The 17,417-nt window shown below is 32.0% G+C and overlaps 1 protein-coding gene across 7 annotated transcripts in view; it reads right to left on the reverse strand.

Moving 5' to 3' along the window:
- LOC127715423 (protocadherin Fat 1-like) overlaps positions 1 to 17,417 on the reverse strand; it is a 123,938-nt gene that overhangs the window by 19,422 nt on the left and 87,099 nt on the right. For 6 of the 7 annotated variants that reach the window (XM_052221457.1, XM_052221455.1, XM_052221458.1 and 3 more), the window contains 12 exons: positions 15,907 to 17,402; positions 13,881 to 14,055; positions 12,980 to 13,201; positions 9,241 to 9,261; positions 6,662 to 6,783; positions 4,684 to 5,503; positions 4,085 to 4,293; positions 3,672 to 3,801; positions 2,066 to 3,117; positions 1,341 to 1,503; positions 916 to 1,149; positions 223 to 371 (listed from right to left, as the gene is read on the reverse strand). In XM_052221457.1, coding sequence (XP_052077417.1) covers positions 223 to 371; positions 916 to 1,149; positions 1,341 to 1,503; positions 2,066 to 3,117; positions 3,672 to 3,801; positions 4,085 to 4,293; positions 4,684 to 5,503; positions 6,662 to 6,783; positions 9,241 to 9,261; positions 12,980 to 13,201; positions 13,881 to 14,055; positions 15,907 to 17,402 — 4,793 coding nt within the window. The remainder of the gene's footprint in view (positions 1 to 222; positions 372 to 915; positions 1,150 to 1,340; positions 1,504 to 2,065; positions 3,118 to 3,671; positions 3,802 to 4,084; positions 4,294 to 4,683; positions 5,504 to 6,661; positions 6,784 to 9,240; positions 9,262 to 12,979; positions 13,202 to 13,880; positions 14,056 to 15,906; positions 17,403 to 17,417) is intronic. The other variant, XM_052221456.1, reaches the window with a different exon arrangement.

Consider the following 17,417-nt stretch of genomic DNA (forward strand, 5'->3'; position numbering starts at 1 on the left):
CTTCCCATTTTATTTCAGAGTTTTTCTTTTATAACAGCAAAGAGATTCATTTTCAAGATTTATACTCATTTCTTTCAAACACATAATCAATGTATCATTTAAAATAATGTACCTATAAATCATTTCTTAGATTACTATAAAATAGTTATATTTTCAATAATATGGCCCTTTTGAACAGAGGTGAAATTAAGAAGGCACAATCAATATATTAATTATACTCACCATGTCATAGGCTTCCAACATCAGTTTGTACAGATCTTTCTTTTCTCTGTCAAGTGAAGTCACAAGAGTTATGACTCCTGTTTCTGGGTCCAGTGTGAAGCTACCATCAGCATCGTCTTTCAGATTGTACTTAACTTGTCTATTTATACCTGAATATACAAATCAGAATGGTCCTAAATGAGCATGAAATAGGCCACTGGACATTTAACAAACGACAAAAAATCAGAAATAAATATCCTTAAAATAGTTGCTGCTGAACATTAATCAATCAACAACAAATGAGATGTAAATATTCTTAAAAACCTCTACAAAGAGCAAATAGCAAACTATGTTGATTGTGCTGATTTTTTCTTATAGCAAAGAAGGAGAACAGCAATAAAACGATCCTTTAATTCATATATAGTATTTAATGTGTCTTTTTACAGGAATCTTTCTTGGTTGATCCTCTAATTTTTAACATAAATATCTTTTCATTTCAACTCAAGTCTTTACTTGATTTGATTTGATTTTTGGTGTTTTAACGCCACTTTTAAGCACTGCTTTTGGGCTATTTCTTGGCGGCCAGTATTATTGGTGGAGGAAGCCGGAGTGCCCAAAGAAAAAAACGACCTTCGATAGGAAAACTGACAATCATAGTCAATTAAGATTGGAGTCAAGTGCATCCGCACGACTCAAGTCTTTATTATAGTTTACCTAAATCATCATCCACTGCTCTAACTCTCATTAACAATGTGTCTGCTGGTGTGGATTCTATCACCTGGAAAGTCTCTGGAATGTCAATAAAGCGTGGACTGTTATCATTAATGTCACTCAGATCTATAAATACATCTATGTCACATGTTCTGCCTCCTCCATCCACAGCATTAATTGACAGGTGGTAATTATCAATTTCTTCTCTGTCAAGTTCTGATTTTACAGTCAATATACCTGAAAACACAACATATCAGTAAGTTAATTTAATGGTTTGGGGGCTACTGTTATAGTCTGCTTTCTAAAAGATTATGTTTATCCAACTTTCTTAGGTTTTTTTAAACTAATATAGTTACACTAGGCATAAATTTCTTAAAATTTTTCAAGAAACAAATCAGTTTTAAATAATATTGAATCCTATTGCTTACCTGTACTTTTATCCAGGTTAAATTTCTGCTTCTCGTTGCCTGCCCTAATGACATAGCTAATTTCTGCATTAACAGTTGATGCATCATCTGCATCAGTTGCCTTGACACGAACAATTATACTTCCGACTGATTTTTCTTCTGACAGAATCAATGGATGAATGGGCTGCAAAAGTAAAAATTTTTAATAAGGAAATCTGTCAGATTTCTGGTCAATGAATAACTTTATGGCAATAGTTTTAAATGCACTTACTGTGGAGCAAGATCTAATGATTTAACATTTCAATTTCAATTTTTGATTAAAAACAAATTTATCCATTTATATCTAGATTTACGGTAACTGTACATTTGACAAGAACAGATCGCTTCACAATAATGTAATGTTAAACTACAACCTTCCAACAAAACAAAGAGGTAAAGTTAAACACACTAAGATTATGGTGTACACAAATTTACAAGGAAATCTATCATCAACTTATCAAAAATACCATTCGTTATTCATCATAAAAAGAGTGGTGGAAGGACCTTTCTCAAGATGTCGGGAATAGGCCTCTATTTTTGAAGTAATTCTGGATTTATTCTAACCGGTACTCTGAAATTAATGATTATTTTATCAGGATCCTGGAAAGACTGTTTAATTTTTCCAGAATTCAGAATTCAACATTTATTTTTTCCAGAATTCGGGCTGATACCCCATCCTACCACCTCTTAAAACGTAATATACAAACCTCATCACAGACAGGGTCATTGTCATTATCATCAAGTATAGTTATGGTAACCTTCGTCATTGTTGACATCCCTCCATCAGTAGCAGCTACAACCAGTGTGTATTGGGAATCATTTTCACGATCCAGAGGTTTATTCACAATAACCTCTCCAGTTCCTCGTACATGGAACTTTCCAAGTTTATCACCATCAATGATTATATACTCTACATTGGTATTAGCTCCTATGTCTTCATCTGTGGTAGAAAGTTCTAGTAATACAGTACCTAAAGCAGCTCCTTCATTTACAGCAGCAATGTAGGATGGACGGGAGAAAATCGGTGGATTATCATTCTGGTCTGTTACATCCACAAGGACTCTCGTGAAACTCTTCTGTTCCCTTTGTGCTTTAATGTCTGTGGCAACAATGGTGAAATTATATTGGTCAGTGGTTTCCCTGTCTAATGGGTTAATCAATGAAATCCAACCAGTTATAGAGTCAAGGTCAAATATTTTGGACATTCCACTACTATCCTCCCCAAAACTGTATCTGATTTCAAAGTCAGAATCTTCATCCATGGCACGAACTTGAATAACATGGTCCCCTGGCTTACTGTTCTCTATAACCATTGTATGATACTTGTCCGATTCAAATACAGGGTCTTTATTATTAGAATCTGTAACTATAATTATAACCTCTACATAATCATACAATGAAGGAGTACTGATAGTTTTGGCTTGTACAGTTAAATGATATTTCTGAATATCGTTATAGTCCAATTTCCTAATCAATTTCAGTTTACCGCCATGACTGATTTCAAATGATGGAGGATAGTTTGTATCGGGAGTATTTCCATGTATTATGTAGTACTTCACTGGAATGTGACTCTCAGCAACAATAAGACGACTAAATACCGTTTCATCTTCAGATACTGTAAAATACATTTTCTTGGAAGCTTGGAATCTTGGCGCAATATCATTTTTGCCCATAACATAAACTTGAACAGCAACTGATGAGTCTAAAATAGGATCACCTTCATCTATAGCATGAACAAAGAACTGGTACACTTGATTAGCTGAAAAAAAATTAAGGTATAATTTATAAAAAAACAAAAAAAAAACAAGAGTTGAATCAATTTTATTGTTGTTTGCCCGATGTCAAATTGCAAGTACTTCACACATTTATTCAGGACTAAGACAAATTTGAAATTAAATAAAGATGGGTACTGTGAAAATGACTGCCACTCGAAAAGCAGGAATATAAAGAAGAAAGAAATTTAAGCCATTTTAGTTAGAGGTAATTTTCTTAAATTTACCATAAAATAAAGAAGAAAGAAAATTCAGCCATTTTAGGTAGAGGTCCTTTTCTTAAATTTACCATATTAAAAAAATGTTTTAATGTGTATACAGTAAATTACACTGCCAACATGTTTTCTTGTTTATGTATCCAACACAACCAAACAGAATTGCACCTAATTGAAGAGAAAGAGTACTGAGAGCTTTACAACTATCCAACAGCCATTGCTGAGCAAATTCAATGAAAGTAATACTGTTAAATTATTGAAATGTAGTGTTTATGTTATATAGTAAAATCAATTAAATGTAGTGTTAAAGTATTTATAATTCATACCGAAATCCTTCAAATCCATTTTGACTATGAGATCTCCAGTATAAGGATTAATGTCAAACAGTTTCTCTAGTTTAGCTAGTTCATATCTCACTCTGCCTCCTGTTCCTTTGTCCATATCCACAGCTTCAATCTGTATAATTAGAGAGAACATATGTATCTAATCTTCATTTAAAGTACTGTTATTTTCTAACTAATGAACAATTACAATTTTATTTACATAAATGGTATAAAAAGGAAAAGAATTCAGCAATAAATTTGGGCTAAATATTTTTTTCTTGATATGGTAATTTCTAGTCAGGTTATAAGTTTTTTCCTAAATTGTTCATCAACAAGAGCGAAAACCGAAATATGGCCTACAATAATCAGAATTTCAAACACATTAAAATACCTTTTAAAAATGTATAAAAAAGTACCTTTGAGAAAGAAGAGTTAACAGCAGCACCAGGGGAGACAACAAGTTTATATTCATTTCTCAGGAAACGTGGAGGATTGTCATTAAGATCCCTAATGGTAACTTCAACCATTGAAAATCCTATTCTCCCAGCATTGTCTGTTACTGCAATAGGTATCTGATAGAAGTCACGTTTCTCTCGATCAAAATCAAACTCAGAAAATATTTCACCTGTAAAGGACAGTTTGTTCTTTATTAATATTATTAACTATCATTGTAAAGAAATTAAATATATGCAAAGATGTGAGTATGAAAATTTCACTATTTACATTTCCCATTCAGCTCAAATAAACACTATTGCTTTATAAAGTTACAATAGAAATCATTCAATGCAAAAGTTAACGTAACAATGAATCATTGAAATTCAAAAAAGTTACAGTGAACGCAACAGAATATGTTTCATACTATAGTCAAATCTGACAGTTTATTATTTCAATAGTAATAAAATTCAATAGTTTCTATTTTTTTTATTACAAGGGACCTAAAGGATTTATATTGTTTGTTTTAAAGAGTTCTATGAATTTAGAGGACTTCTCTATTTTGTTCTGATATAAATCCTACCTGTATCAGCATCAATACTGAAGAACTGCTTCATCTCGTCACTTGGTATGGAATAAGTCAACATCCCATTGGTTCCTGGATCTTCATCAAAAGCTGTTACCATGGTGACAATCATTCCCTTCCCAAGATTCTCTAGAATGGTTGCTCTATACAACTGTCTTGTGAACATTGGTGTATGGTTATTGGAACTTTTGACGGACAGACTAACTTGAGTGAATGCAGTAAAGACACCATCAGTGACAGATATATTAAGAATATATGCATGCTGGAGTTGGCTGTTACGTCTGCTGGATAAACTGATCAATCCTGTCTGCTGATTCACATGGAAAACCTGATCAATATTTCCACCAACAATGCTATACTGTAAATTACCTTCACTACAAGGGTCAGGGTCAGATGCCATTACCTTGACAACATATGAACTGCTTGGTTGATCAAATATTGTACAATCATATGATTTCTGTACAAAGTATGGAGGATTATCATTTAAGTCTTGTAAAATTATGTGTAATGGCGCTGTTGTAAAATGCTTGTTTGAACCGCCATCAGTTGCTATGGCAATGACATTAAATTCATGCTGCTCCTCATAATCTAATATCTTGGTGGTAATTATGTGACCAGATTCAGAATCGATCTCAAAATGGCTGACATCCTCACTGTCGATATGTGCTGATACTAAGCTGTAGTACACTTGGCCATTTGTTCCAACATCTGCATCAGTAGCAGTCACCATGGCAACAGAAGAACCAATAGGAACAGATTCTGACAGCAAACTAGTGTATTTGAACTTAGAAAATACTGGTTTATTGTCGTTCACATCCTGAAATAGAATACAGATAATCTATGAAACAATTTACCTAGCCTGGTGGCGTATATGGAAATTATAAACCTATTGGGTCACTTAAAAATTTCAAAATACATGCTGCATAATCCTTTTTCAAACTTCTTAGATGTCAATTGTTGGAGAATTAAAAATATAACAATAGAGCTCTTTACATCTATTTTACATCAAAATGACTTGAGTGTGTAGGTAAATGTAATATCTTTGACTAGCTTGCTTGCTAGCTGAACCGTGAAATCATTATAAGGTTAGGTATACTACCCTCCTGTCAAGTAGTCTAGTCCTACAGATAGATAGATTGGTTATCTGTCGGACTAGTCTACTCTTAAAGGAGGGTAGTATACCTAACCCTAACAAGCATTCTGAGAGTATTGCATGGCAATACATAGTCCCCTACCGGTTAAAAATTAATTGTACTGGAACAAAATGCTAACTTGATCTATAACTTGTCATGGTGTAAACTATATAACAAATAACGAGTCAATATCTTCAAGCATGACAAAAAAAAGTGCGGAATCCTGAATATTTGAGTGAATTTTCTAAGTCCAAGGACCATAACTCTGCACAAAATTATCAGACCGAAACAAAATTTGAACTTGATCTGTAACTTGTCATGATAAAACAATATACCAAATATCAAATCAATATCTTCAAGCATGAAGCAAAAAAGTGTGGAAAACTGATTTGCCGGACTGACAGAAGGACAGACAGACGGACAGACAGACAGACAGACGGAGGGAGTGCAAATCTGAAGTCCCCTTCGACTTCGGCGGTAGGGGACTTATAATGACTTCATGGTTCTGCTAGCAAGCAAGCTAGCCAAAGATATTACCTTTACCTACACACTCAAGTCATTTTGCTGTAAAAGTATTACAATGACATTGATTGTTGAATGTATTGTAAAGGAATAAATTTTATACGCCAAATGTTCAGAACTATCTATTTTAACTGTTATACAAAAGTTATACGCATTCTTTTAACAACTGTTTTTCTCTCTCCCTTTTCTAGGTAACACTCTGCGAAAAAATAATGGAAAGTGGTTTTCCATGAAAGTTGATCCTTTTACAGTATATGATATAACATGATGACTTTCAAGTATATCCTTTAATATATCCTGGTTAATATAGGAATACTTACCACAACACTTATTCTCAGTTTGGTTTCTGCTACAGATCCAGTTTTGACATCCTTAGCTGTTAATGTAAGATCGTACCCTTTTGTTGACTCATAATCTAGAGGGCTAACAACCGAAACAACACCTGAAATTCAAAGATAATACTTGCCATGAAAATGGGGAAAAAAAATCAGTAATTATAATACTTGTCCTACAATCATCTTTCTTTTTTAATTTAACATAGATACAGATTCCTAGTATATACTAAATCTTTCTATTTAATCTACATAAAACATTTACTGGTAAAATTGACAGAGATTTTGGTTTACATTTAACACCAAGGTAATTTGTACAAAGGTAATTCCAACAAAAAGAGCTAAACATTTCTACTGTAATTAATCTTTACAAGGGTAATTCAAACAACACAGGGTAAAACTTTTCTACTGTAAAATTTCATCTAATAAGTAGCTTTGTACCGTCTATCTCTGGTCTTTATTACTTGGATACTACTATTCAACTCAATTTATATATAAATACTTTTCCCATGCACTGACTATTATTATTTATGGTAAATTCTTGTTTATCTTGGTGTAGAACTTAATAAGTTTTAAGTGTAATTATATAACATATAATCTGGTCAGTCGGGTGAAATTATGAATATCATGATTACCAAACTGCCAACTATAAATCTTAAAGATGAACCAAATATGCATAGCAAAATATAACTGTGTTTCAAAATGTAATGTAAAAAAGTAAAGTATTAGTTAATTCCTGATTAACATGATTAACACGATTAATACAACATCTTGATATTATTGAATATTGAGTTATAACAATCTGCGTAAAAAAATTTAGAGAAAAGAAAGAAAAAAGCAATGCTTAACTAGCCTGAAGCCATTGTGTGCTGTAATACAGAAAAGTGATTTTAGAAAACATTGTTCTATTGAGTTTGAGTCAAAATAAGTTATCTGATGTTAAAATGTTAAATTTCGCTGATCAAACATATAGTGTAGAATTCTACTGTGTCAAGTAGCCTCAACATGCGAGATAAATTTTTCTTTCTGTCATTGACATGTGCTATGTACAGTTATGCATATTTTAACTTTAAGTCTGATATTTATTTTTTTTTAAATTTAAACAATTTATGATAAAGTTATGATGAAGTTGTAAAGAATGATTACTCAATTATGTCCAAGCCTAATGTTCCCTGTCTTTAAAATAGATTTTTGACAAGAATTGCTCAGTTAAAATCTAGAACAAATTTCATTTTGCATTTCAATAGGGGTAACATGCAGAAAGATATCATGTGTTTTTCTACAGAATTGTCTTTAGGTAGAAATACTACAACAACAATGTTTACAACACTGAAACATAATCACTAGGAGTATGAAGATCAAGAATACAACTGGCCAACATTTCACCAACCTAGTCGCCTAACAGCACAAGTAAATATAGCGTACACTACTCAACTGTTTAGCTAGCACAACGCTTAATTTACTAATGCTGCAGTGCAACCATAAGTTAGTAAACCTGAGTCAACCATTTTCTTGAATATCATATTCCATACAGTGATAACCTATTGTAGTAAAGTGTATATCTACAACACTCAACAAGAAGCTAAAAAAAAATTCTGTCTTCTTGTGGAACAAGATAAAAAAGAATGTATCAGAATTCAAATATATTAATCAAAGCATGATTATAAAAGTTAATGTTTCCTTAACATTGTAACCATTTAGCAAAGTTTGTGATAATTAAGATCTGCAAACTTGCTAGACTATTTTGACCCTTCCCCTAACATTAAATGGATTAATATTTTATTAACAATATCTCAAAGGAATTCTTTGAATCAAAAACAATGATTAAACATCTCCAATTCAAACCTCTGCCAGGCTTTTCAATGTATCTTTAAATTATGAAATTCAAATGATATACGAGATTGGAAATAAAAAAACTGTGTGAATTTTTGTTGTTGCAAATTTTGATTAAAATTGAAAATGAACCACAACAGTGCAGCTTTCAGGCATCAGAGAACAGGATGCATTAAAATACTAATTGAATAAAGTTATGACTATGCCAGTATATAAATAGATAACCTATTTAAAATAACAGTAAAATATCAACTAAGAACAATCAATCATATCATGAAGATAACCAACATTCACGATACTCTTAAAAGTCGCTAAAAGCTCACAGCCAATAGCAGCAAAAAATTTCCAGTGCAAGTCTGGAATTCTTGTTTATACAGAATTATTAAGTACATAAACTAACTCTTTGACCATTTTTCTTTGTCTACAATGGCCATAAAAAAACAAAAGCACAATTTTTATCTTCATAACTTTAATTTGGTGTTCTTCTCAATTGAAATATTTAGTTAAGAAATTACCTAACAATTGTTTGTAGCCATGGCAGCGACTTGAATTTGAGAGAAATATTAACTACAGCCTTTGTTCATGAGACTGAAAAAGTCAGTGATATGTTAAACACAACAACTATTTCTGTCAAATTATAAGCAATGGCGCACACAACAACCACCAAAAACATGCAGCAAACAGGAAACTAAAAAGGGGAAATAACTCAAGCAAGTCTGATGTGGGATACTCACATGGACCCAGCACATCTTTGCCTTATTTTGGAGTAAACAAAATCATAAATAATAACAAAAAAGCATGATAAAAACAATGATAAAAAAATATATCACAAGCATATTTTTTCTTTCAAATCGGTTATTGCACAAAAAAGACACAAGGATAGTTAGATTTGATGATACATGTATTATACGATGTTGAAATGTTTATTCATACATTACTGTATGTTGAATAAATGTAGCAGTTTCTTAAATTGAAGAATACAGAGTCATTATCCTCAATAATGTTAGAACAGCATATTTAGATTGTTCATGGAATGATACAAAACTGTAACCAGGGGTCAAAATAATAGGCCTGTCAGTTGTCTGTGGCAGGTAGAATTTACACAGAGCAAGCTTAACCAAAGATCAACTAGCCTGCTTGGCCAGTTATTTTCATTTTTACCCCCAATTTTAAGGACACATTTTATTTTAAGGATTTAAATCCATTAAAGGAGTTTGGATCCTTGTCCAGTTGGACACTTCTTATTTCTACCCCAGTGTCAAATTTTTATCTTAACCGTCCTCAATTTTAGACACTATTTTGTCCTCAATTCTGACCAAGAGAAAAAAAATTAAAATCTACAATTTAATGAATTATGAACAATATAAAAAATCAATATCTTTTGTTTAATATCATATATCATAATTCAACATTCTAAAGTCTATAAATATTAATTTTTTATTGCAGTATAAATGTCTTATCAAACAATAAGTTTTAACAATTTATCTTGTCTGAATATTTAATGAACATATATACATCAATTGTTACTATGCAATTGAAGTTTTATGATTGCAAAATCAGACCATATTAATTTCTATAAAATATTTTTTCTCTGCTTATTATCAAGATGAAATTTTGCTGAAGTAAGAAATTACAAATGTATAAAGTCTTTCAAAAGATTCAGTTTTAACGATACGTGATTCAATACAGAAATTACAATACCAAGAGAAACTAAAAAAAAAGAAGACATATGGTTCCTTTCTAAAAGACTGGGTAGTATGTCTGCACTAATCCTGACATAAATGTTGTATCAAGTTTTTTTGTTATTTTTATTCAGTGCTGAAATTATTTTTGTATGAAGTCTGCATTGTTTCAGTACATTGTACTAAATTTGACATTATTTTGTTTTAAATCTAACAAAAAGTCTGACATTTATATTATAGCAGGGCTTCCAAAAAAAATTTGAGCCAGCCGGACATTTCATATCTTATCCCGATTTTAAATCCCTTTAGACTTAGTAAATTAGGCAACTATGATAATCAGTTGGCCATCATATATGATATAACCAATGATTGACATTACAACGATATTAAACTTTACTTTGATATAAATTCGATGTTCTGACGTAAAGTGTTAAATTGAAAGTGCAGCATTCGAAGTGTGCAACATCAGCGTACTAATTATGCCTAATTCCGCTTTAGACTCTTTTATTTGTGCAAAATAACGCTGTCAAAAGCTTTACTTTCGTTTTTAAAATCACATTTTCCTAATGCCGGATGTTGACTTGACAATGGTAAATCACGGATCAGAGACGGATACGTAATATCCGTGTAAGTTTACGATTTAGTTAAGTAGCCTTTTCCAGTTATTTCTTCAAGAAAATACTCGAAATGAACGTTAGATAAAGGTATCAATGATAATTTTAGCATTATTGAAGAATTAGGATGCATAATTAAATTTCCCACCAGCGGACAATAGACACATGCGCACACGTGTACTAGTTCAAACAACGTGGTTCTGACGATTATTCGTTTAAAACCTTTTCAAATTTTTCATCAAATCATATTTATTAACGTATTTCTTATAATTTCAATCTTTTAGACTAAATTAATCAGATGCAACCCGCTGAAATGTAAGAAAATAACTTTGAACACCCTTTAGCGTACCCCAGTATAAACACGATGTACAGTGTTTTTAAATATAATAATGAATATCATACAAATTCGAATTCATTTATAAATATTCTTATTTGAAGAATTATTTTAAAATCTAAGGATACTTTTTTAAAACTGAATGCTCATGTACAATAATATCTACAAAGCGTAATTAAATAGGATGTTGTTCCATACACGCTTACATGTTTGACCTCGTTTACCTGATCACCTTTATGGTCATTGTTATGCATCATCAATTCTATTGATTAAGACAAGCTAAGGTCTCTCATCAAAGGTAATGACCTGTAATCAGTGAATGATTTATGGCTTCAATATTACTTATTGAAGGGATAATTGTTAGAAGCTTGTTGTTTTTTAAATAAAAGAACAAATGTTTTTTCTACTTTTTATTGATGTACCAAGCCGTGCATTTGTGTACCCAGAGGAGTAGACTAACTGAGACACTTCAAAGTATGAAATATGCTGCATTTGTTTAATTAAACCCAAATATGACCGAAATATCTTTGTGAAATAGATTGCCACAATTATAAACTATAATGCCCAAACGGACATTTTTACCGATCGATAGTTGGTAAAAAAAGTGAAATGACCGTTTTATGAAAATGCCTTGAATAACAAAAAGTGGCAAACCTATGATATTTGACCGTTTGAGGCTAAGAGCAGCCGGACTTTTTATATAAATTTCGGTCAAGTCCGGAATATATGACCGTTTTGGAAGCCCTGTATTATAGCACCACCATTATTATTGTGTGAAGTCAGACATTGCTTCAAAACAAAGTTTAATATTATATTTGTTCTAAACCTTACAACTTGTATGGTTTTAATGTTCGGGCCTGTCTCACATTATATTGTTTTATCGTTTTATTGTACAAAGTTTTTCATTACTTTGCCATAAGTTTTGTAGATTGTCTGATATAATTTTTTAGTTCTGTCTGCAATCATTTTTAATGGGTCTGACATATATTTTTTATCTTAGCTTCCTTCTCTGTACTGGTTGAATTTATTTGTAGACAAGAGTTCAACCTTATTTTTCTATTAGATTTGGACTTACTGTAAAATTATTGATATACTGATGACAGAACAAATGAATTTTCTCCTCCTAATTTAAGGGGCTCAAAAATTTTCCTATATATTAAGTCTGGACTTCCGTGTTTAATTTTCCATCAGGACTCTTATCAAATTTCAGAGAAATGTAATCACAGTTATTACTTATATTAATTGTTACTAAGCATACACTGATTACTCTTAAACGGTCTATCAGACTTCAAATACAAAATAATGAAAGGCTCTTCACAGTAGTAAAAGGTCCAAGACATCAAACTTTCCCGATTCCTTAACCTCTGTGACATAGAACAATAAAGCAAGCAGAAACATAAACCTCTTCAAGTTTTGTGTAGTGTACCACCTGTGTGATATGTAAATATGTATAAACCAACAAAACCCACATCATGCTCTGAACTGTCTACTGTAGTTATATATTTTTATTGTTAAATACACTTAATTCTCTGTTATTACTTATCTGACGTCATTCAGTAATTTATTCCCCATTTAATCAATGATGGTTAAAGAAATTTCATATCAACAGTTGAAGGTAATGCCAAAAAGGAAAATTACAAATGTTGAGATTCATATTCAACTGATTCTGTTTAAAATAATTAGACAGAAACTAACAGTATAAATGTTAATGAAGATAGTGAAGACCTATTTAGTAAAGTTTTAGTCATAATTTATTTTCAGATTTGGGAAAACCGTGCATTGTGATAGAACACACCAGCACAAAGAAGATAGTGTTTCCATCGAAACATGTAAAATAACCTACCTATATTGTAGTCAACAGAGAATTCTTTGTATGGATCGCCACCAGTAATGCTGTAGATAAGTTTGTGACCATTTGGACTTGAGGCTTTCACGCTGATGACCGGGGTAAATAATGCTACATCTTCTTTGATGGAGGTGGTATAGAACTGTTTCTCAAATACTGGATGTTCACTACCAATAATTGTCACAGTGACATTCACAGAAGAACTTTTGCTAGGAGAACCTGAATAAATTTGATACAAGAATGTTTAGTAGATTTTAGACAAGTAGATACAGAGACTTGAGTTTTATTCAATGTATACTTATAAGATGTTTTTGTTACAATCTTGTTACAATCTTTTAAAAAGAAATAGAGTTTTCGTTAAAATGCATGAAACACTGATGATTCTGTCGAGCTTCAAATACTTTGACAGATTTACTGTAGGTTTGTTGATATTTAGAGGCATACATGTGAAAAGTAACGAAACATATACTTTGCTTGGTTGACCTATGTTCATCATGTTGTAGTCCCGATACAGTCCTCTTTTCCTCAATTGTGACTTCACTGAATGCCACTTATTACCATATTTTTCCGTGACAAGAGCAACATGAGAGGGGCCATTAGTAAAGCAGGAACAATTTACTGTCCCTAAACACCTACATTTACCTGTGTTTTTTTGTGGGGTTTGGTTTGATCAATTCTTAAGTTTTCTGTGTGGCGTTTTTTGTTGATTTTTTTTTGGCCATGGTATTGTCTGTTTTTCAATTTATTTTTTTTGATCGACCCTTTTGTGCATGAATCTTTTGCCCTTTTTATATACCGTTAACACATGTATAAAAGATGTAACAAATAACTTTTCTGAACAACAGATTTGACAAAAGATTATGAATACTTCCACTGTGTGTGATTCCTCAAGTTTTACCTAAATCACTGGCTATTACGGTCAGTACTGTCTGTCCTTCATCTGCCTTCTCTAGTGGACTCATCAACTTAACCTGTCCATCCACTTTATCTACAGAGAATTTGTCTTTATATCCCTTGGCCATTGTAAACTCCACCTTTCCATTATCACCTGTATCTCTATCTTGAACGGTTAACTACAAAACAGAATATAAATATGTCAATATGCTAAAAAGATTTGTCACAAAACAATGTTAAAATCACCTTTCAATAGTCTATTTGCCAATTCCTTAATTGACCCATAATTAGAGACTTTTTGAGTTACTTCCCTTGGAATGGACATAAATTTTTATTGACAAAGAAGAGTTAGCAAAAATACTAAATTCATATGTGTGTAATCTTTTAAGTTTTTCAAATCTTTTCATTCCATTTAAAATATTTTGTTAATCTAGAAAACTTTTGACATCAATAGCTATTTTTTATTATTATTAAACATTGGGTAAAACACCTATATTTCACTTTTAACTCATCACGCTTTACATGGACAGCAGCCCATTTTGTCCTCTATAGAACCAGTTTACCATTGACAAAGGGAAACAACCTATGTCAAAAGTGAGTAATAATCATGATCAAATATGTAATTGGCAAATAGACTATTGTTATGTAATATAGTTATTTTTGTTGATCAATATTTTCTGGAATGTCTGACAGTTCTAAATAAGCATAGGAAGTATAAATTTAAACAGTATTTTTTTTATTTACAAGATTGCACATCATCATGTCATACTAACAAATGGCTAAGCATACCCCCATTCATAAATCAAAGTATAAGAAAACAGGAAGTATGTGTCTGGCAGATCCAAAAAGTGATCACATGTTACAATTACAACTCATTGCTGCCAAGCGGCTGACTAAATATAAAGTCATTGTATTGAATAGTACTTGAGAAATAACAGATTACATAACATTTAAAATCAATTTTGGGTTTAAAACAAATATACTATTACTGTTCATTATATTCGATAAACAGTAATCCAGTCTTTGTCGCTGGTTGCCGTCTGCCATATTTTTTTTTATTAATGTTGTTTTTTGCATAAATCTGGTCATTCTCTTTTGAATTGTTTCACATTTTGTCATTCAAGTGCCTTTTACAGCTTACAATATGATATGGATTTGCTCATTGTTGAAGGCCGTGCAGTAACCTACGGTTGTTTACATCCTCTTCCTATTGTCTCTGGTGAAAAGTTGTCTCATTGGCAATCATACCACATCTATATTGTTTATACTGGTATTTAATCATTAGTATATTATGCATGTTAATTGTTGCACTCATAAGTGAACTCTAAAGGGTCATTTACATCTATTTTAACAACATAATAACATATATTTCCTGAAGATTACTTTGAAAAATCATAAAAAAATATTCAGGGATAATTTTACATGCCATTCTTGGAAAGAATTCCAAAAAGTCTTTTCCAATGAACAGAAATAAAGAATTCCAAAAAGTCTTTTCCAATGAACAGAAATAAATATTGCATCCTGAAAAAAATTCAATTATTACTTTTCCTTTAGAATCCTTCATGTCATGTAGGCTCTACATAGAATCAGAATATAAACTTAGAGCACTTGTTAACAGACTTCAGAAAAATCATGCAGCTGTTGATGCAAAAGAGCTTGGAAGAAGTAAAAGGAATGTATATGATTATGTTTTTAAATCCCTTGTAATGGTATAATATTGCATCGAACTATTTGATACTTTATCATAATGGGTTGTTGTACTAACATTAAGCAATAACCCTATAATATTGAAATTGGTACTTTATTATAATGGGTTATTGTACAAGTATTAAGCAATAACCCTATAATATTCTAAAAATTCACAGCTACATGAAAATCATGCATATAAGTGACTGCTTAATACAACCATTTCGATTTTTTTTTTACTTGTAACGCTTGAAATTTGCACTGACGTTAAAGTTGTTTGATAAAATTGTACAAAACTTTCAACTCTATTTCTCTTTTTATGTTAATAACAAATTTGTGCCTACCTGTCTGACAGGTGTTCCAACTTTAGCACTAATGGCAACAACTGTATCGTATGGCTGATTGAGAAACACAGGGCTGTTATCATTCTCATCCTCAATATTGACCTTAACAACAACATGTGCTTTACGAGGTGGGTCATTTAAATCCTCAACACTAACAACAAGATCGTAATTAGAAATTTCCTCTCTGTCAAACATTTTCTGTTTGGTTTGGAGAACACCAGAGGTTTGCCCCATAATGAACATATCATTTCCATTTAGAAGATTGAACACTAGAGGATCATTTGCGAAGTTCACTACTTGGACAACCATCAGATTGTCATGTATTTCCTTATTTTCAGGAACGGTTACAAGATATTCTTGTGAACTAAACACTAATCCACTACTGTGTGATGTTTTCACAGTAATATTAACAAATGAAGTTGTTTGAAACTTTCCGTCTGAAGCTTCAACTGTTAAACTATAGCTTGTTTTAAGTTCATTATAATTTGTCACAGTAATTAATCCTGATGATGGATCTATATTGAAATGACTGTCACCATTGTTGTCATGTAAAATTCGATATTTGACATTATCCGATGATTTTGTATCTGGGTCGGTTGCTGTGACCTGCGTGACTTGTACACCCTTGGCTGTAGGTAACAGGAGGATTGCGGAGAGTCCCTTTGGCATGAATACTGGGGCATGGTCATTTACATCTTCTATATGTATTATTACTTTGGCCGGTTGATGTGATTTTAACACTGGACTTCCCTGATCAGAAACATCAACACTGAACTCAATCTTATTCATTGTTTCATGATCAAGGAGAACTGCAGTTCTAATTGCTCCGGTATTTGCATCAATTACAAAGTATTTCTTCGCATCTTCGTCAATTATTTCAAATCTTAATCGGCCATTATCATTTTCATCCTGATCAGTAGCGTGAATGACAAGTGGTTTATTCTCTGTAGTTACAACGACACTTGCAATCTGAGCTGCTTCAGAAATAGTTCCCTCGTAGACCTGCCGACTGAATTCTGGGGTATTATCGTTGATATCAATTACATGTATTTTAACAGTAGTCACAGCGGAATAACCAACAATGTTAGCAGCTGATACCATTAAATCATACGATTTCACCTGTTCATAATCTATTTTATTCTTCACGTAAATCACACCAGAATTGGGATTTATGGCGAACTTGTCTCCTTCATTACCTTGAATTATTTCATAATAAACTGATGACTGGCTCTTTGCTTCAAGAACGGCAACATTAGATCCAATTTTAATATCCTCATTAATTTCTGCTATGTAATTAGTGCCTGTAAATTTTGGAGGTGCATTATTGGAAATTGTGACGTAAATATTGACAGTGGCGGTACTGCTTTGTGGTGGTTTCCCTTTGTCTGCTGCCTTTACAATCAGACTATATTCTCCTCTTTGGTTTTTGTCAAGCTGTCTTTTGACACTGATCAATCCAAGAGTTTCATCAATTTCAAACATGTCTCCAATGTTACCTGAAAAAACATACA

Source organism: Mytilus californianus, unplaced genomic scaffold (assembly GCF_021869535.1).
Source record: "Mytilus californianus isolate M0D057914Y unplaced genomic scaffold, xbMytCali1.0.p SCAF_9, whole genome shotgun sequence".
NCBI lineage: Eukaryota > Metazoa > Mollusca > Bivalvia > Mytilida > Mytilidae > Mytilus > Mytilus californianus.